The sequence below is a fragment of the Protomyctophum bolini genome (genome assembly GCF_963924005.1).
Source record: "Protomyctophum bolini genome assembly, chromosome: 21".
Classification (NCBI taxonomy): domain Eukaryota; kingdom Metazoa; phylum Chordata; class Actinopteri; order Myctophiformes; family Myctophidae; genus Protomyctophum; species Protomyctophum bolini.
The window spans coordinates 8035675-8058174 of record NC_137882.1 but is presented as its reverse complement, the minus strand read 5'-3'; the positions used below and the strand labels follow the sequence as shown (position 1 = coordinate 8058174).

The following is a 22500-nucleotide window of genomic DNA, read 5'->3' as shown; positions in this document are numbered from 1 at the left end:
TGTAGACAGAATAGTATACTTACAGACATGACTGGGGTGTAGAATAGTATACTTACAGACATGACTGGGGTGTAGAATAGTATACTTACAGTCATGACTGGGGTGTAGAATAGTATACTTACAGTCATGACTGGGGTGTAGAATAGCATACTTACAGTCATGACTGGGGTGTAGACAGAATAGTATACTTACAGACATGACTGGGGTGTAGAATAGTATACTTACAGACATGACTGGGGTGTAGAATAGCATACTTACAGACATGACTGGGGTGTAGAATAGTATACTTACAGACATGACTGGGGTGTAGAATAGTATACTTACAGTCATGACTGGGGTGTAGAATAGTATACTTACAGTCATGACTGGGGTGTAGAATAGTATACTTACAGTCATGACTGGGGTGTAGAATAGTATACTTACAGACATGACTGGGGTGTAGAATAGTATACTTACAGTCATGACTGGGGTGTAGAATAGCATACTTACAGACATGACTGGGGTGTAGAATAGCATACTTACAGTCATGACTGGGGTGTGGAGTGTAGACAGAGTAATATACTTACAGTCATGACTGGGGCGTAGACAGAGTAGTTTACTTACAGTCATGACTGGGGCGTAGACAGAGTAATATACTTACAGTCATGACTGGGGTGTAGAGTAGTATACTTACAGTCATGACTGGGGTGTAGAATAGCATACTTACAGACATGACTGGGGTGTAGAATAGCATACTTACAGACATGACTGGGGTGTAGAATAGTATACTTACAGTCATGACTGGGGTGTAGACAGAGTAATATACTTACAGTCATGACTGGGGCGTAGACAGAGTAGTATACTTACAGTCATGACTGGGGTGTAGAGCTGTCCGAGCTCTTTGAAGATGCCGTCAGGCTGCTGCGCGTTGAGAATGAGCCACTTGACGGCGTCACAGAGAATTTCGTCGCTCACAGCCACCAGGTTCCTGGTCATGGCAAACACCTTGACTACATAGGCCGTCAGCCTGGGGAGAGTGAGAGGAGGGCAGGGTTATCATTAGCCCTGGTCCAGTGCGTTAGCGAGTTAGTTCTCACTAACACCCTGCCAGGAAAGCCTTCTGCTGCTCACAATCACATTGCTCATTGCACAATTGTACAATTTGTAGATGCATTGCTTACAGTGTGTTAGCACAAGTGCTATTTTCACCACACTGGACCAGGGCTAGGTAATCATAGGCAACAAAAACTAAACTAAATAACCAAATGAATTGCCAAAAAATATACAGTATATATATAGTTAAGGGGGGTGAGCTCACCAGGTGGTGCATTTCCTGCTTGTTTTAGTTTCAGCCCAGATGGCAAAACAACCAGTCTTCCAACGGTAAGCCAGCTGATTTTTGTAGCCTGGACATCACACCACAAACACAACAACTTTCAGATTTTCTTTGGTTAAAATAAGTGGTAAACAGCTCTATATTCTGGTGGTGGTCACAGAGCAGTTCTGCTCTGTTTTGGCTTCATTAGCTCCTTTTCCTTATAATGTCTGGATCAAAGTGCCCGCTTTATCCGACAACATGTTGCTTAGGTAAAGAGTTTCTGTGTCAGTGGTGCTCAACAATTTCATGTCAAGGACCCCCAGAAGTATCTGTATTTGGTGGCGGACTCCCATCTGAAAATAATTATGTAGTTCCAGGGACCCCCTCCAGAAGCAAAGATTTTAGTTAAAAACGTTCACTGTGAAAGAATATAAATTTAAAGATTTGCACGACATTTTCACGATTCAAAAAAAAAATAGCATCTGCTATTTTTCAATAGCTAAAGTATAACATAATGCTTAACCCATTCTGACCGGGAACCCATTTCGGTGTTAGCATCATGTTATGCTTTAGCTATTGAAAAATAGCAGATCTACAAGCTCATAGCGCGCCACCGAGTGGCGCGCTACGAGCTTGTAGGTCTGCTATTTTTGAAAAATCGAAGAACGACTGACATTTTTTAGAATCTGATCTCAGGTCAGAATGGGTTCATCAGACCAGTGTGTGTCCAGTGGAAACCTCGTACGAATCTGATCTCAGGTCAGAATGTGTTAATCTGTCTGACTCTGTATTCCTATACCTTGTCTGATGTACTCGATGGCGTCGTTGCGTCGGCTGAAACCCACATCCTGCCACTTCTGAGCTTTGTCCAGGTATACGGCCGTGATGAGCGGGAAGGTCATGTGGCCTATGTTCTGCTCTCCACAGCCTGATGGCATATTGATGAAGTTCTCCATAGACGTTCCACTGAGAGCATTCTCCATCATTGAACTCATCTGATCTCCCCCTACACAACACACACACACACACACACACACACACACACACACACACACACACACACACACACACACACACACACACACACACACACACACACACACACACACACACACACACACACACACACACACACACACACACACACACACACACACACACACACACACACACACACACACACACACACACACACACACACACACGAAAGAAATAATTTAACTTCAGGCCAAAAAAAGAGAGACTAAAAGGACAATGGCGTATCTACAGCACTGGTTCCAAAAACCACTATTATTATTATTATTATTATTTAAAAAAAAGAATTTTCAAAAACATTCCCAAAAAAGCAAACAAAATAATGAATTAAAAACAAAATTAAATTATATTTTTTTTCTGTAACTTTATGAAGAAAGATCTATAAGAAATTCCATACGTTAGAAAACAAAATGTTTAAGCAATAGTGTAGATCTGCTATTTTCACTATAGTTTGGGTTTCCCGGGCGAATATCACATTTTTCGTTTGGGTCACGGACTGAAAAGCTTTGGGGAACCACCGTTCTACAGGCTCTGCACACATACAACAGACAGGTATAGAAAGATGTACTGTGGAATGAACCACCGTTCTACAGGCTCTGCACACATACAACAGACAGGTATAGAAATATGTACTGTGGAATGAACCACCGTTCTACAGGCTCTGCACACATACAACAGACAGGTATAGAAATAATGTACTGTGGAATGCGTCACCTGTGACTTCAATAAACGTCTTGGTTTTCCCACCAGGAACGGGGCGCTCCGAGTCCGGGATGGTGTTGTTGATGAACTCCTCCTGCGTGCCGCCCTCTGTAGAGTAGACAACGACACACACGTGACTGAGCAAACCATTTACCAACGTTATATTGTTGATGAACTCCTCCTGTGTGCCGCCCTCTGTGGAGCAGACAACGACACACACGTGAGCAAACCATTTACCAACGTTATATTGTTGATGAACTCCTCCTGTGTGCCGCCCTCTGTAGAGTAGACAACGACACACACGGGAGCAAACCATTCACCAACCTCATATTGGCTGCCATGTCGATGCATGGCCTTGCTGCACTGCAAGACAAATGAGGCAGTGCTTTTATCTGCTAACCACGGTGAAAGCTGCGATCCATATTATCGTTCGTCCTATCGGGGATTTTGAACCCGGATGCACCCGTAGTAGTAGTACAAATACAAACACCCCGGTTGTGTTAATTCTACTGTATCAACATACTCTGCCATAAAGTAACGTTTTATTCGCTTATGCTTATGGTCAGTGAAAAAAGGTACAGTACTTCCATGGGACGCATCCTACATGCGCATGCACACACACACACGCAAGCACATGCGCATGCACACACGGACCCTGTCATAGTGTCGTAATGGATTGCAGCTTTAACAATGGCATCGACTATTTTATAAATAAACTAGAACGGCACTCTCTGTCGAGTGCATACTTGCTTGTTGCACACTAGTAGGCCATAAATGGCCAACTAGTGCGCAAGCAGAGTGCGCAAGTACTTTCGACCGTTATAAACTGTCACTTTTGATGCGTATGCACCATCCCAGCAAATTTTGCCAGATTACATACATGTATACACAGGAGCATTACCTTTAATCTTCCCAACACTAAAACATATCGTCATTACGTCACCATCGAAAACCAATTACACTCTGGCATTGGGTCCAGGGTCCTTTAATCCACATATTTCTTACGTCATCATTGAGAGCTAGTTATACATATACTATATATATAGTATACTTGCGTGCTCTGCTTGCGCAAGTAATAAATAAAATAGATGTGGTGCAAATCTTTGATTCTTTCAGAGTGAATGTTTTTAGCTCAAATCTTTGCTTCTGGGGGGGGGGGGTGTCTCTGAAACAATATATTTTCAGAATGGGGTTCGCGGACAATTACAGATGACTGACATAGAAACATGGGTTTTTCAGAAAACTGTCAGGATTTAGAAGAAATTTTGACCTGCAGGTCTAAATGGGTTAAAGTCAGGAACGTGCAGAGAGTGGAAAAAGAGGGCACTTTTGGACAAAAATAGCGAAAATAGCTGATCTACAAGCTTGTAGATCAGCTATTTTCGGGGCGCAACTTAGCACTCTTAAGCTAGTGGAGATGCAGGTGTATGACATGGATTACTAAACAAAATGCTCAACGCAAAATACTGTGTTCAAGTTCAGGAGACTTCGGGGAAAAAAGCAATTCTCCTGAATGCTGCAATCCGGTATACAGTATATGGCATGGAAAGGAATGGCATTTGCATTTCTTTCATTTTCTTTGCATTTTGAACCCGGATGCACCCGTAGTAGTAGTACAAATACAAACACCCTGGTTGTGTTAATTCTACTGTATCAACATACTCTGCCATAAAGTAACGTTTTATTCGCTTATGCTTATGGTCAGTGAAAAAAGGTACAGTACTTCCATGGGACGCATCCTACATGCGCATGCACACACACACGCAAGCACATGCGCATGCACACACGGACCCTGTCATAGTGTCGTAATGGATTGCAGCTTTAACAATGGCATCGACTATTTTATAAATAAACTAGAACGGCACTCTCTGTCGAGTGCATACTTGCTTGTTGCACACATGTTCTTTCATTATAACCGTAGTAAATTCTGCATTTGTGGTCTGGAGAGGGCAGTTCTTCTACAGACGGGTAAAAGGGCAGAGGCTGAAGCCCCCTTTGATGTCTACGGTATGTGTGCACGTCCCTGGTTAAAGTCATCTGTGATGTTGATTTCCACCCGGCAATCATTCAATTATGAACTCAAAGCTCAACTCACTTTTGGCAGGATCCAGTTCCACCTTCACTGGAAATGCCTGAAGTATTCCTATAGGCTAGAAAACATGATATATATAAATACTTCACTGAAAAACAAACACACAGCACAGGGCAATTTTAATAATATTTAAATCAGGGTTGTCCCGATCGGATCGGGTGATCGGAAATCGGCTCTGATCACATGATTTTCAAAAGATCTGAACTCGGGGAGAAAAGATTGGATTTTAAAATTATCTAATGTAAATCTCAAAGAAAGATGTATAAGCAATGAGATTTTGTAAAAACTGTTGTGTTTATGCTAGTGGTTTTCCTTCTGGTCCCAGTCAGAGATCATCAAACAAAGACTATAGTCACACTCAGATCATGTAATACATGTTTAAAAGCAGTTGCAGACAAAATTTGGTCTCAGACACTTGCAGATAAAAACTGTTGCAGACACTGCAAACCTACCCACACAGTCTGCAATCAAAGGACAGGACAGGCCTGGGGTCCTAAAACAAAAGGCTGTGACTCATGGAGTGTGTCCTAATATGAATTTTAATTTGTGTCTCTTACCTCCACCAGTAACTTCCTGACGATTCCATCCCCACTGAACAAGGACGGGACAATGGCTTTGACCTCGATGTTGTACACTCCTTCCTTCATGGGGATAATGATGAAGGGCTGCGCCCTGGTGCTCTTGGCTCCCACGTCCAGCCTCATCACATGCTTTGTCCGCTTGGAAGCCACGCTACACACATCCTTTGTGTCGTACAGTTCCAAAATCACCTGGGCAGTGGCACGAGGGGAGAGAGAGACAGAGAGAGAGAGAGAGAGAGAGAGAGAGAGAGAGAGAGAGAGAGAGAGAGAGAGAGTAGTTTTATAGTTTTACTTCTACTCCACTACACCACAGGGAACATATTTCTATGTTTTCTCCACTACAATTATACAAAACACTTAAATCTACAGTTACTATAGTCACTGTGCAGATTTAGATTATAATAACAAAACATACATGAACCATTGAACCACTACTTAATGTGCTACTTTCAAAAGATTTGTATACATTTTAAAAACCTGTGAAATTAGTATTTTACTTTTAGTAGGCCTACTTGTGCTGGTTCGATGCCAATACTTTTACTCAAGTATATTTTATATCAGACTTTGTACACTTTGTGTTAGTAACAAAGTATTTCTACATGTCTTCCTTCTTCTTCCACCACTGTTTAGAGGCGTAACTACACTGAAACATTCAAGGGAACTATATGTTACCATAGCAGTTTTACCCTGTTAGACGATAATGCAGTGATAATTAATAATAGATATAAGAATAGAATAACAGATAATTAATGCAGTGGTGCCCAAAGTGGGTTTCAGGGGGTCCCCAGCTAAATGATATAGTTTGGAACCAAATTGACTGCTTATGGGTCTGTAACTCAGAGAGTGTACCAATGGAACCAAATGGACCCCTATGGGTCTGTAACTCAGAGAGTGTACCAATGGAACCAAATGGACCCTTATGGGTCTGTAAATCAGAAAGTGTACCAATGGAACCAAATGGACCCATTGTGGTTCCATTTGTACACTCTCAGAGTTAAATTAACTTTTATTTTACAATATACATTAGCTAGGGTCCCAGAGATAGAAATGCCGTTAAATGGGGGACCGTAGCCTAATTCCAGTCAAACCGGGGGCCCTCTCTTGAAATGAAAATGGTTGAAAATCACTGCTAGAGCCTTAAAAATCTTCTCTTATGGGGGTCCCTGGCATATATTTTCAAATGGGGGGTCCGCAGGTGTCATTTTAATTTAGGGGGTCCTTGACATGAAAAAGTGTGGGGAAACACTGCAGTAATGTATATGTACAGTATATGAACTACAACGACTCAGTGTCAGGTGACGTGAGAACAAGTAGGAGGCGCTATACACTTTACCGACAAATCCTCATCCTTGAGGTTGTGCAGGATTGCCCTGATTTCGATTTGCTCCCCACGGACAGCCGAGTAGGGCAGCCTGAGGTCAACGAAGAATTGCTTCTTAACAACGACCTCCAGTGGTGCGCCCACGCAGATGCCTGCAGAGAGAGAGAGAGAGAGAGAGAGAGAGAGAGAGAGAGAGAGCGAGAGAGACAGAGAGAGAGAGCAATGACTATGATGAGATTAGCCATGGTTCACATGACGCTCGTCCTTCACGAGCGCCATGGCGGAACTTCCCGCTGTTTTGAGCGCCATGCTACATTTACAAAGTAAATAAACGTTCAGATTTAAAATATAAAGTGCTCACCCACCCAACCCCCCCCCCCCCCCCCCCCCGGGGGCCATTACGGATGTTAGAATTTTGCACGGGCAAAGTATTAGCACCTGTGAATTCCGTTTTCGTCAATAAAGAGCATTTTAACCCATTCAGGACGGGAACCCCTTTTGGTGTTTTAAGCATTATGTTATTGCGACTGATGGAGCATGTGACATCTTTATCAATATTGATGACATCATCAGGGATGGAGATCCCCGATGATGTCATCAATATTAAGTCCATATATGGAGATCCCTGATGTCATCAATATTGGCCAGCAATCTGACCTCAAACCTCAAACCCTTAGATCTCCATATATGGAGCTGACCTGTTCTGGCATTCCATTATGTTGATCCCTCCCCGTCCATCCTTCCTCTTCGATGTCTCCCTTTTGACTGATATCTGTCCATTTAATCCGAAGAGATCCATTGTATTCAAGTGTGTGTGTGTGTGTGTGTGTGTGTGTGTGTGAGTGAGAGAGAGAGAGAGAGAGAGAGAGAGAGAGGAAGCGGTCCTTACCGTAATCTGGTGACAGACTGACACCACTGATTTGCCAGGTGGTGATGGAGTCGGGCGGATGGCGTGCTCTCTTTGGCACGTCTATGTAAGTCGTCGTGTCACTGAAACGTAAAAAGAATACGCTGTCTGCAGTGGTGGAAACTGGAAAGTGCATTTACTCAAGTGCCGCTCTTATAAGTACATGTTTGGGTACATAATTTCTTCAACTTTTTTAAAATCTCACAGCATGTCGCAATGCAACATGTAGTGAGCTTGTAGATTTGCTATTTTCACAATGAGTACTTATTTTGTATTATTGCGAACGCAATGAGCACTTACTATGAGACCTAGCAGATCATGTCTGTGTGTGTGTCTGTCCCGCTATCCAAATATGGAGTGTGTTGCATCAGCAATCACTCAGCTCCATATATGGGCACAAAAGGGGCCAGGTCCACTCAGCTCCATATATGGGCACAAAAGGGGCACCATATAAGGAGTCCCCAAAGCAGCTATACGTCCAAAACCCAAATATGTACGAGCTGCGTTCGCTTCCCGCGTTTGCGCGTCTTACTCGTGTATATTGTGATGCCAATGCTCAAGTACAATTTTGAATACAGAACGTTTACGTGTAACAGATCATTTCTACAATGTGGTATTGCTAATTGTACTACTTATTATACCCAATAAAATCCTTGATGCGGCGTAGTTTCAGAGATTTTTTAAAATACAACCTAAATCTAAATGTGAGTGACTCGACCGGACCATGCAGCGATTTAGTAACACAGAGCAGACTTTCCTCCGAGGTGGAAAGCCTGGTGACGCGAGGTTAGCAGTGGCGTGCACAGATAGACACTAGGGGTGCTAGAGCACCACCTGCCCTTGCCCTCTCGACAGCAATGTGCCCTTTTGAAAAAGAAAAAAAAACATACTGTACAGTATGTGGACCATGGTGACATTGATTTAAAAAAAAAACTTCTAATATATTATTTATGCCCCAAAATCTATAAATCTCACACTATTAAGGCAACCGACTGGTTCCATGCGCTGCACAAGGAGCCCTTTTTTCACTTGAGCACCTGCCCCTCTAAATGTCTGTGCACGGCACTGGAGGTTAGTGGTGATCTACAAGCTGAAGAACGGCTATTTAGACTATTCTAATTAAAACAATATATGTAACGAGTAAGACGCGCAAACGCGGGAAGCGAACGCAGCTCGTACATATTTGGGTTTTGGACGTATAGCTCCATATATGGGCACAAAAGGGGCCAGGTCCACAACAAACAAATCACTGGCCCCTTTTGTGCCCATATATGGAGCTGAGTGGACCTGGCCCCTTTTGTGCCCATATATGGAGCTGAGTGATTGCTGATGCAACACACTCCATATTTGGATAGCGGGACAGACAGACACACAGACACACAGACAGACACACAGACAGACAGACATGATCTGCTAGGTCTCATAGTAAGTGCTCACTGCGTTCGCAATAATGTGTGCTTTGATCAGCCATGATCTTACCAGGCAACATTTGTCGGGCACTTATCAGGCAAGTCAATCTCATTCCAGAGCCAGCTCTCGCGGAAGTCGGTGCGAGAAGTAATCCGTATCTGACTGCTGTCATAGCTTCCAAAATCCTGACCTAAATTGTCAAAGAGACAATGATATAATCATAATTATATAGGGGTCATGACTCATGTCATGTCACATTTTACTTGATGCCATATTCACCAAGTATTTTATCAGATATACTGCATGGCACTAAAACATTACTGCTAAAATCCACAAATTTTTCACCCTGTGCCAATTTAGCCTAAACTGTAATCCTGGGCGCTATTCCCTCTGCCAACCTGGGGAGAGCCCCGAATATTGGGGGATTTGGTTAAAGAGAGAGAAAGAGCACATATTATAATTCTACCTGATCTGCAAAATATTGTCCAAAACAAAGTCCAAAGAGATGGTGCTAATAGGCCTATGTTAAATTTGATACAATCATCTTTCTGCCCTTTGTAGAAATATAACAAGGTTTATTTCAATTTGAATGTACATATTTCTTCCTTAAATCCCATGTGTTTCTCAAACACAATCCTTAGGACAGCAATTCTCAACCTTTGGGCCGGGAACCACTGGTGGGCCATAGCAGTTAGCAGTTTGAACAAAGTTGAAAAAAAGCCTTACTGCGGGCTAGGTGCAGGAGTTGGTCTTTTTGGTCGGCACGCATGGTGGTCAGCTCTACGCAGCAGTGCAGGAAGGCCGCCTTGCATTCTGGGCCGTCTTGGATGTACTCGGTGCGCCGCTGGCAGGTGTACGACAGCGGGATGTCTCTCATGCCGTCCTCGCAACACCTGCGCTCCAAAGGATCTGTGTATCCACCCACTGGGAGGGACAAGACACAGGGGTGAGGTAGCTGATTTAAGTGAAATAACACGAGAGGGTGTTCTTTACCGTCATGAATGCACGCCTGCGATGCTGCAGGAACTCTGCAGTTCTGCAGTTTCGAAAAGCAGCGTAGAAGTGCATTAATGACTGTAAAGAACACTTTCTCGTGTAATATTGCAATTATTCAACAGTTACAGTACCCTTAAATCTAAGATAATCGCAAAAAAAACAAAAACATTTATTTAATGACAGATGTAGCCACTACGACCAAGGATGAAAACGAAACTCACTTAGCCTAGCAACCCCAGTCCGCTGCACTCTGGGAGAACAGAGCAGCTGATTTCTATGATTTGATCAGGTGTTCCTTTACGCTCGTTTAAGGCATGGCTAGAAGGCTGTTTCAACCAATCAGACTGCTTCCTCGAAACGACCTGTTGTATAAGCCACTGTTGTCACGTTTCTTTGCCTTGCACTCATTACATGGTTGACACACTATTTGTTGCAAGGGTGAGTCGTGGTGTGGAGAACTGTGACTGGGCGTTGTCTTTGTTCTGCAGCTACAGTAGCATCATTTCTTGTATAGAGGGGGCGGGTGCCGCCGGAAGCGCGGCGTTGGATCCTACTGGTTCAGGATCGGAAGCGCCCGCCAACCCACTCGCCTCTCCCCTCCCTGGTAGAAAACAACCCACTCGCCCGCTAGCCTCTCCCCTCCCTGGTAGAAAACAGCGGACAACACTGACGTCACCAAATTTGGAGTGACGCCCCCTCTGCACTGTAGTTCACTCCCACTCCTAGAACCGGAGGTGTGGCTCGTTCCCCATAGGCTTTCATTTTTTAACGAAAATAAAAGCCTGGGTACTTGGTACCTACCGAGGCTAGAGTGGGCGAAACATAATTTGATTGATTGAATGATTGATTGATTGATTGATTGATTGAAGTATTTAGTAACACTATGCAGAATATAGGTACATTTCAAACCAAAGCACAACTCAATAAAAAAACAGGAAATCATCTTAAAAGGTCGTAAAAAGGGGGAAAAAACATACACAGTGAGGGGAGAAAAGGGGTGGGTAAAGGTCCGTATAAGGTGCCCTTTGAGAGCGGTTTTGAAGGAGTCAAGGGATTCGCATGTCTTAATGGCTGTTGGTAGGGCGTTCCACATTTTGTTTGGTGTGGTTTGAGTTGTCTTACACAGTGAAGTCCTTGCTTGCGCTATGTTTACCGCGGCTCTCTTCCTCCGGGCGCTGTCTGGAGTCTCTGGACACTTTCTGTCTAAAATATACACCAAAAAACAAAAGAAAACTAAAATCAGAGACAAATCAAAACAGCGTTCAATCTGTAAATGCCCCTTTTGTTTCTCTCACTCGTTACTTGAACTAATGATGTTCAAGTAACGTTCACACACAAGTGGTGTAAAGTAACTAAGAAGGCAGGTATTTGTATTTGTACTTTACTTGGGTATTTCCAATTTCCAACACTTTTACTTCTACTCCACTATACTGTACATCTCAGAGCCAAAAGTTTTACCTTTACTCCAGTACAATTATTTGAAAACTTTAGTTACTATAGTTACTTTGGCGATTTTAATTTTGATCAGAAAACAACTTCAACCATGCGCATTTCGGCCATTTGAAAATAGCCGATCTACAAGCTCACAGCCTCACAATGCTGATTGGTAAATCACATTCTGCAACATGAGCACTTTTACATTTAGTACTTTAAGTACATTTTGAAACCTATACTTTTGTACTTTTACTCAAGTCAATTTTGAATTCTGCACTTTTAGGCGATCTAGCATACAACATCGATGCGTGCTAGATGTAAGCAAGATGTCATGGCCGCCCCAATGCATTTCCAATGGAAGTCACATGGTTTGATACAACATTTTGGACTACAAGCTGTTGTATGGCTTTCGGCTGTGTTTCGACTGCCCCCCTCCCCCTCATACAACACAAATGTCGTGTCAAACCATGTGTCTCCCATTGGAAATGCATTGGGGGCAAGATGTATCACACCCTTTGTATACAACAAGCATACATCAGTCTGTTGCGAAGGTGTGAGTGAGGCCTTACTTGTAACAGAGTATTTTCATATTGCAGTATTTATACTTTTTACTTAACTGGCTTATGGCCAGCCTAATTAACAGTGGATTGTGCCTTCTGCCTGCACTATTCATATGTTTAAATTCGCCAAAAGATAAATCTGTGATATACACACTGCATCTCATTCTCACACGGCAATCCTATAGTAGCCTATTATATACCCATTGCCACCAGGTGGCGGGAACGCACCATTATGCCGATTTTGACCAAATAGAACGAATCTGGCGATGTAATTTCCGGTTCTACGGATCACAACATCCGCTAGCTTTCTTCACTGTGTTACACAGTGTGGTCATTACCTGTGTTTCTTCACTGTGTTACACAGTGTGGTCATTACCTGTGTTACACAGTGTGATCATTACCTGTGTTACACTGTGTTACACAGTGTGGTCATTACCTGTGTTACACAGTGTGGTCATTACCTGTGTTTCTTCACTGTGTTACACAGTGTGATCATTACCTGTGTTACACAGTGTGGTCATTACCTGTGTTTCTTCACTGTGTTACACAGTGTGATCATTACCTGTGTTTCTTCACTGTGTTACACAGTGTGGTCATTACCTGTGTTTCTTCACTGTGTTACACAGTGTGATCATTACCTGTGTTACACAGTGTGGTCATTACCTGTGTTTCTTCACTGTGTTACACAGTGTGGTCATTACCTGTGTTTCTTCACTGTGTTACACAGTGTGGTCATTACCTGTGTTACACAGTGTGGTCATTACCTGTGTTACACAGTGTGGTCATTACCTGTGTTACACTGTGTTACACAGTGTGATCATTACCTGTGTTACACTGTGTTACACAGTGTGGTCATTACCTGTGTTACACAGTGTGGTCATTACCTGTGTTACACAGTGTGGTCATTACCTGTGTTACACTGTGTTACACAGTGTGGTCATTACATGTGTTACACTGTGTTACACAGTGTGGTCATTACATGTGTTACACTGTGTTACACAGTGTGGTCATTACATGTGTTACACTGTGTTACACAGTGTGGTCATTACCTGTGTTACACTGTGTTACACAGTGTGGTCATTACATGTGTTACACTGTGTGATCATTACATGTGTTACACTGTGTTACACAGTGTGGTCATTACCTGTGTTTCTTCACTGTGTTACACAGTGTGGTCATTACCTGTGTTACACAGTGTGGTCATTACCTGTGTTACACAGTGTGGTCATTACCTGTGTTACACTGTGTTACACAGTGTGGTCATTACCTGTGTTACACAGTGTGGTCATTACCTGTGTTACACTGTGTTACACAGTGTGGTCATTACATGTGTTACGTACACTGTGTTACACAGTGTGGTCATTACCTGTGTTACACTGTGTTACACAGTGTGGTCATTACATGTGTTACACTGTGTTACACAGTGTGGTCATTACATGTGTTACACTGTGTTACACAGTGTGGTCATTACCTGTGTGGTCTTTCTTCACTGTGTTACACAGTGTGGTCATTACCTGTGCGGTCTTGGGTACCGGACAAGGCGCCGGACAAGCTGGACTCGAACATCAGCCCGGCGTCAAAGAACACTCCCATCACGTCCCTCCCTCCACCTGGGGTACAGCCTGTATCATACCTCTCCACTACACTCCACACCTGACCCACACACACACACACACACACACACACACACACACACACACACACACACAAACACAAACACTTTGAACGCCGCCGTCTAGTGTTCTGTCTAGGTACTTCAGCGCCATGATTCACATCAGCCTCACAGAGACGAAACCGAAAGCAATATAGATAGTCATAGTCTAAGCACGTAGTCTTAGCAGCTGGCGATGTTGTTTATCTTTCGCCAGAAAAGGTAATATGTTGGCAATACAATACAAGCTCACAATGCGTCGCATCGCGACACGTTGTGAGCTTGTAGATCTGCTATTTTCAAAAGATTTTTTTAATACATTTGAAAACTTGAAATGGGACATTCTGCATAATGATTACTTTTGTTACTTTAATTGTAATGGAGTCCTTCTACATTGCAGTATTGATACTTTTACTTAAGTAAGACATTTGAGTACCTTTTTCCACCACTGCATGTGACCTGGCCTTGCTGTAGCACACATACTGTACCTTCTTCTGTGTGAGACGGTGTTTGTTGTTGAGGACGTAGACCGCCTTATCCACGGCCACCAGGCCCACCCGGGCTCCCTTGTCCCCCGTCAACTTCAGCCTGATGCCCGACTTGCCCTGCGGTTCGTAGGACGCCTGGGGGTCCTCCAGCTCGATCTTCAGCTGAAGACAGAGAAGCACGCTGTCATGCACTGTGGTGTACCTTTATTTTGAAGTGTTTCCTGTTGTCCTTGTACCCTTAAAGGGACACTTCACCCTTTTTGCAAAAAGATATATGTTAATGACGTTTAGAAGCTTTAGAACACTTTCCTGGGGGTCTTTATGTGTGTAATATGTGGTTTTAGATTATAGATTGTATCAGAGAGCCCGGTGTCTCTGATGTCATGGACACTGGGCTCACTTCCTTCCTGGACTACATGTTGTCTCAGTAAGACAGCTCTCCCCCCTATCCACAAGGAGGAGCAGTGCACCAAAGAATTATGGGAATTGTAGTCCAGGAAGGTAGTGAGACCAGTGTCCATGACATCAGAGACAACAGGCTCACTGCTACAATCTAAAATATCTAAAACCACATATTACACACATAAATACCCCCAGGAAAGTGATCTAAAGCTCCTAAACGTCATTAACATATATTTTTTTGCAAAAGGGTGAAGTGTCCCTTTAAGTTGTTACCTCTGTTGTACTGTCATTTTGCCAGACTGTTGCCTCTTGCAATTTCCAAATGCTTCCGTCATACAGTCAACGTACATACAGAGCAACGTACATACAGTCAACGTACGTACAGAGCAACGGAAGTTCTATCATGAGTAAAATATAAAGCGGAAGTGGGGAGGAGGCTCCACTTCCGCTTCGTCAGTTGTGCAAATTTATCCTAATATAAATCAAAATCATCTACGTCTACGCATATATAGCTTGCTGCTTAGTAGAAATGGAAATGAAAAAATAAGCTCTGAAGATATTTTAAAATATATTTTCTAGAACGGAAACGGAGGGCAGCTTCCTTACTCGAGGTAGTTCTATATAGCATTCGGAGATTGTGGAATAGTTGTCTGGCTAAGCGAGTCTGTTGTCCCACCCTGTGATTACTAGTTTTCTCCACCTGTGTCCTGTCAGTCTCCCAGCCAGTCCCTTTGTTGATTATCACCTGTAAAGCTCTCCAACGTTGAGGCGCTCGGCCCTAGTGGTAAGAGTGGGGACTGCAGGCGGACACGAGGAAACCCGTGCATCTAGGCTTTAACATTGAGCGCTCGTTTGCACTTCCGCATTCGAAAAAGAGTGCAGGGCTATCACTCCGGTTCAGTCACTATCCTTTTAATACTCTATGGGAAAAACGGGCAAGCGGTAATAATAGGCTACGATGTGTGTGCAGCACTGCGCGGCAAAAAACGGCAAAGCCTCTCACCGAGCCCATGCAGGTCTCCTTGACGAAGACCACGATGGCGTCGGACACCAGCTCGCTGGGAGAGGCGTGGTAATACGCCACCACGCGGAACGAGGGCATCATCAGCTTGCTGACCGTCACCTGTTCCTTCCACACGGGCTGCGAGACTCTCTTCACCTGGCCATACTTCACTATTTGACCTCTGCTCAGGATCTGAAAACAAAGGATGAACGTGCACGTCAGGGTGGAAACTAAGTAGCCTATACCTATATTTTAGATACTTTAATATTTTCTATTTTCTGATCATTTGTGCTTCTACTCCACTAGATATAAATGTACATGTAATTTAAGATGCAAAGATGTGGCAAGACAATTGTTTTAATTGAATACATTTCCTTAACTCACCAGATATGTAATGTCATGGTCAGATATTGCCAACTTGCCAAAGTTAAAGTTAATTACGATGTCGTTTCCTGATCTTTCCACACCTGTGACAAAAGCAAGTTAAGAAATGCAGTGAAGCCAGGCAACCTTTAATACTACAGTGTATGGCTTACTCTATTACAGTGGTTTTCAACCTTTTCCATATCAAGGACCATTATGTATTCAGCATTTAAGCCAATGACCACCATTTGACGAGGTTTAATATTTTGTTGTTGTCGAATAAGATTTTGTTCACAATTCCATGCTGTATGTGGTACCTTAGGAGAGGCAGCAGGCAAACATTGACCAAAATAACAATTCTTCTACATTCTCTAATCGTGTAGACTTCTTGTGAATTTAATAATGCAGATTTTTAACAATAAACTCTTGATAACGTAAAATTAAACCAATTTCAACATTTCACTCAATGTTAATAGTATAGTATTTGTAGTAGAAAACATGCAGTGGTACAATTAGAAATTTGCTCCCAGGCCAGAAACATAATGAAGTCTGACTGGATTGCTGAATTATTAGTGCACTTCCCCTCCTTGTGGAGAAGGGGGAGGCTGCATGGAGGTGTGACTTTGTAGTCCAGGAAGGAAGTGAGACCACATTTTCATGACAGGTTTTTGGTCATGAACATGCTGTCATGACTAAATTATCAAAAAAAAAGAACTACCGGTGTCATACTAAATAGACAGGTTTGTTTACCCAGGTGGAGGTAATTGCCAGTTGATGAAAGATACGGTTGGACTGTCATGCTGGCTTGGGTCTGTCTATCCTCTTTGATGCCTTGCTTTGCGGTCTTTGCCTGCAGGGATTAATGGTGTGGGCATGCACGCACGCACGCACGCACACGCACACACACACACACACACACACACACACACACACACACACACACACACACACACACACACACACACACACAGTCAAGCTAAAATACAGGAGCTCATTTTACACTTTGCAATTTGTTTATATCGCCTGCTATGAGGACATTCAAACTATGGAATATGGAATAATCAAATGTTAGCACCAGAGAACAAGAGTGAGTCTCCTCTATATTTATTTTTTACATGTCAAACATTTTGTCTATCCAGCATTTTGTCTATCATGGTCGGGGGGGTAGGACCAAGTCTCATGGGATTTGTTTATAAACATTTTGGTATTTGTTTATAAACATTTGTGATTTGTTTATAAACATTTTGGGATTTGTTTATAAACATTTGGGATTTGTTTACAAACATTTTGGATTTGTTTATAAACATTTGGGATTTGTAAGTCTCATGGGGGGGGTAGGACCACTACCAGTTGGCCTGTAGTAAGTCTCATGGTCGGGGGGGTAGGACCAAGTCTCATGGGATTTGTTTATAAACATTTTGGTATTTGTTTATAAACATTTGTGATTTGTTTATAAACATTTGTGATTTGTTTATAAACATTTTGGGATTTGTTTATAAACATTTGGGATTTGTTTACAAACATTTGGGATTTGTTTATAAACATTTGGGATTTGTAAGTCTCATCGGGGGGGTAGGACCACTACCAGTTGGCCTGTAGTAAGTCTCATGGTCGGGGGGGTAGGACCAAGTCTCATGGGATTTGTTTATAAACACACACACACACACACACACACACACACACACACACACACACACACACACACACACACACACACACACACACACACACACACACACACGTGTCTTTTGCTTATGAGTTATCAATATACATGACACTTATTTGCATGCATTTCATCATGTGTTCTTCTTACATTTTTTTTTCTTTCTTTTTTACATTCTTTTTTCAAATCAATGTAATAGTGTTGATTACATGTACATGTAAGTGTATTGACAATAGTCCAGTGCTAATAGTCCAACTAATCTCCTCCCCACGCCCCCCACACAGCCCAGGGAGGGAGGGGGAGCCTGGAGAGGAGAGCGAGACAGAGAGAGAGAGAGAGAGCACGCACGTCTTCACCCCAGTGCAATTTGGGGAAGGAGGAGGAAGTGATCAAGCTCCACAAAACCACAACAATTTGGTAGGCTCAAGGCTGCATTTACTCTTTTTTTTCTCTCAGGGTGCATGGGATGATGGGAGCCCCTCCAGCAGGCTAGGGAGCCCCACTCAGATTAGCGGAAAATGTTGAGCGGAAAAAAACGCTTTTTTTATAAGTAAAGTAAAAAAAAATATATATATATATATATATATTTTTTTTTTTAATATAATGATTAATTATTCAAATTATGACGTCATGAACGGGGCCTCCCCTGATGCCATGTGAAGTGGTCGGATATGGATTATGGGCACCATGGTGGGCTGCATGCATTTTCAGAGCATGTTTAGTTTAATCAATCGATATAGTGTTTTCTGGCTTGGATCAATGAAACAAACGTAGTGTACATACCATTTCTATTTATCGGTTTCAAAATGATTTATTTTACCTTAAAAAAAAAAAAATGACTCGTTCCCCGTCGACGTTTCAGATCACAAAAAGACAGCCTGCGAGACATGGCCAAACGCATTTCCGGGGGTCCCCAGCCAAAAACGTTGAGAACCCCTGCCTATAGGCTATAGCGATCTGTGACTATTAATTTAAACCGTCCAAACACGCCCCTTAGCAGAAAATGAGTTAATACATTTTCAATCAAATCTAAATAATCTCAATTATTTGTGACGTTCGCCTGGTGCAGTTATATTTACAGTGATTACTGTAGCGCCCATAGACGCTTCCATGTTGACAGCAATCTTGGCAATTCCGTTCTCATCTGTTGTGGTTAGGTGATTATTTCCTGGAGTCACCACCACTGGCACGTCAACCGCTGGAGTCTCGTCCGGGTTCAGAACCTCAACCTGGAACACAAAGACATGCAGCCGATCAGTCAACAGTTCAACCATCCATCCATCTATCCATGATCCATCCATCCATCTATCCATGATCCATCCATCCATCTATCCATGATCCATCCATCCATCTATCCATGATCCATCCATCCATCTATCCATGATCCATCCATCCATCTATCCATGATCCATCCATCCATCTATCCATGATCCATCCATTTTTTTGAAGTGTACCCCTGGAGGAAAATAGGGCAGGGTTCAACATGGCCACAGTAATGGGTTTTAATTTGAATCAGTATGACGTACCGACACATCGAGGGGCAATCCTGGCTTGAAGTACTTTGCAGTCTTCTTGAAGCTGATGGCGTATGGAGACTTGACGATGCGGATGCCTCTGATCTCAGACTCCACCATCTCACTCCCTGTGAGGGAACATTCACATCACCATGTATAGGCCAGTATAGGCCAGTGGTTCCCAAACGTTTTCATGTCAAGGACCCCCAAATGAACACTAATCAGCCCACGGACCATTTGAAGAGATATGCCAGGGACCTCCATAAGAGAAGATCTTTACGGCTCTAGCAGTGATTCTCAGTGATTCAAGGACCCCCAGTTTGACCTGCATCAAGTTACGGGCCCCCATTTAATGGCATTTCTATCTCTGGGACCCCCAGTTTATTATTGTAAAAATCAATGTTAATTTAACTCTGAGAATGTACAAAATGGTTCCAAACTATCATTTAGCTGGGGACCTCCTGAAACTCCCCCAACCGCCCCCACTCGATTATGATTGGAGGAAGGCCCCTCTCATCCTGATTGGATGAAGGCTGGCTAACCCTATAGCAAAAACCGAAACCTACGTTTATTTATTTTTTACCCCAGGGGTTAACTGGGGACAGGGAGGGACTCCTTATATGGTCAGCACACTCTACAGTAGGGAGGATTATAAAAAAAGAAAAAAAAAGATATATATTTCAATTAATAACTCTTCCTACTTCCTTAACAGGTGTTATCGTCGATGATACTAATTAAGGCTCTTTCCATTTAGTGTGCAGTGGTTCTCAAACGTTTTTATTTTCAAGGACCCCGGAAACTCTGAGAGTGTAGAAATGGAACCAAATGAACCCGTACACAACCCTACCTACAGGGCAATTTGGAACCCACTCAAGGACACAGAGCCTTCATTAGTATCATCGGTAACACCTGTGAGGGAAGTATAGGAAAGGCGCCCAAGATCTTTCCAAAATGGCGTGTGTCTGTGCATATATATAGTACACTATTCTTACCACTCTGAGTCAGCACAGTGACAGCGATGTAGATGGAGGCCTTCTTCTCCGCCGCATCATAGATGTCAAAGCCCGGTGTCTCTGTGATGTGTCTCCTTTCCAAGGTGGCCCTGGCCACTCCCCTATGCACCTGAAAACAACAACCACAGAGGATTAGTTGTTCTGTATATTACACCAGGGCGGTCTTCAGTGTTTGTCGGGCCAAGCTGGGACCCCATAGCTGAGAGGTAGAGACAGCGCAGGGACCCCATAGCTGAGAGGGAAAGACAGCGCAGGGACCCCATAGCTGAGAGGGAGAGACAGGGCAGGGACCCCATAGCTGAGAGGGAGAGACAGCGCAGGGCTTGGAAGCCTTTTGAGCTGCAATGAAAACAGGCAAAACTGTGAAAACTGTGACATCTGCTAGCAAATCCCATTGACATGTATGGGATTTGCAGGCAGTGACATCACTCTCTTGTTTGAGCCAGAAAACCCGAGACCACAGAAACTCTACTGAATGTTAAAAGTTCAGGTTCTTTGGGTGCAATTGAGCTCAGAAAACCTAAAAGAAATATGGAAGATTACAAAACCTTTTTTTTTATGTCACAATGCCTTTAATAATGTTGGACTCATATTCATGTTCAATACTTGGTAAACTTGATTGTTGTGTTAATTAAAACCCATTAAGACCTGCGGAATGCATCTGTGTCGCCTTAGCGTTTAACCAATTTAACCATTATTTTAAATTTTAACTGTTGAGAAATAGCAGATCTACAAGCTCATAGCGCGGCACTGAGTGCAAACCTTTTAATATATATATATATACTTTGACAGCAAAGATTTTGCTTCTGGGGGGCTGAAATAACATATTTTCAAATGGGGGTTGGCGGCCAAATACATGAACTGAACGACCATTATACAATGACAATTTGATTGTAGTTGATATACGAACCGGTATGAACTTCACTGGCAGGAAGCCCTCCTTTACATCTCCTTGAATGAACCCAAAGACCACGTAGGCGTTGCCATTCACCGGTTCACCATACATATACCTACAAAGTACAGGCACAAGTACACCGGTTCACCATACATATACCTACAAAGTACAGGCACAAGTACACCGGTTCACCATACATATACAGACAAAGTACAGGCACAAGTACACCGGTTCACCATACATATACCTACAAAGTACAGGCACAAGTACACCGGTTCACCATACATATACCTACAAAGTACAGGCACAAGTACACCGGTTCACCATACATATACAGACAAAGTACAGGCACAAGTACACCGGTTCATCATACATTTATGAAAACCACACAATGAATAGGGAGCAGGCCACTAAAAACAATGTGGTGCAGAAACAATGAATGGCGTAATTGTATTGTTATTGCCCACCCTATGTCCGATGGGCAGTGCATATTCGTTCGGACAGTATAAATTAGGGCAAATTAGTCTTGAAACCATAGAGAACAACATACCTAGCTTGGATCTCCACTTCAAATGTGTCCTTGTCCACGTAGAAGAACTGTTCCTCTGGTTTTAGTTTCACCTCAAATGTAGGCAACACTGTCGGCAGACATGTAGGGGGTGAAACTCATTCATCACTTCCATTAGAAGTATAGATTCATGGTCTACATTTTAAATAAATCTTTTTTTTCCCCTTTTAGCTCACCGTATTTACGGACTTCAAATGGAGCAGTGAAGCTCTCCTGTGGATTGCTGAAAAACTTGGCCACTAACTTCCAGGTCCCAGGACTACACGCACGCACACGCACACGCACACGCACACGCACACGCACACACACACAATTATTATCATGTATGTTGCTGCTGTCTCCAGAAACCTTGCGTATTCCAACTATATATTTTTTCTTCCCAACATTCAACTTTGTCATACTACAGTACAGTGTCACACATGTTGTGAGCTTGTAGATCTGCTAGTTTTAATATTCATGAAACATTTTAAAGCGCAAGTGGTTATAACACCACCAGGAGGCCACAACCTGACCTGCCCTGGTGGAGACCTGTGCCCCGAGGGGCACTTTTTCTATGTTTATCCTATATGTATTGATTCATCATGCTTGTATTGTCATTTGCTTGA

At 42.9% G+C, this 22500-nt stretch overlaps 1 protein-coding gene across 1 annotated transcript in view; it reads right to left on the bottom strand.

The window, feature by feature from the left end:
* The window catches only part of LOC308336057 (complement C3-like), a gene marked incomplete at its 5' end in the record, with an annotated part of 40056 nt that overhangs the window by 12707 nt on the left and 4849 nt on the right, over window positions 1–22500 (bottom strand). The window contains 20 exons of the mRNA XM_080793301.1: window positions 847–1006; window positions 2859–2928; window positions 3047–3142; window positions 3265–3397; window positions 5684–5896; window positions 7041–7180; window positions 7918–8018; window positions 9415–9535; window positions 10072–10269; window positions 11464–11544; window positions 13850–13988; window positions 14475–14636; window positions 15880–16071; window positions 18994–19134; window positions 19432–19547; window positions 20412–20541; window positions 20585–20697; window positions 21339–21442; window positions 21878–21965; window positions 22072–22154. Of these exons, the coding sequence (XP_080649427.1) occupies window positions 847–1006; window positions 2859–2928; window positions 3047–3142; window positions 3265–3397; window positions 5684–5896; window positions 7041–7180; window positions 7918–8018; window positions 9415–9535; window positions 10072–10269; window positions 11464–11544; window positions 13850–13988; window positions 14475–14636; window positions 15880–16071; window positions 18994–19134; window positions 19432–19547; window positions 20412–20541; window positions 20585–20697; window positions 21339–21442; window positions 21878–21965; window positions 22072–22154 (2581 nt within the window). The remainder of the gene's footprint in view (window positions 1–846; window positions 1007–2858; window positions 2929–3046; window positions 3143–3264; window positions 3398–5683; window positions 5897–7040; window positions 7181–7917; window positions 8019–9414; window positions 9536–10071; window positions 10270–11463; window positions 11545–13849; window positions 13989–14474; window positions 14637–15879; window positions 16072–18993; window positions 19135–19431; window positions 19548–20411; window positions 20542–20584; window positions 20698–21338; window positions 21443–21877; window positions 21966–22071; window positions 22155–22500) is intronic.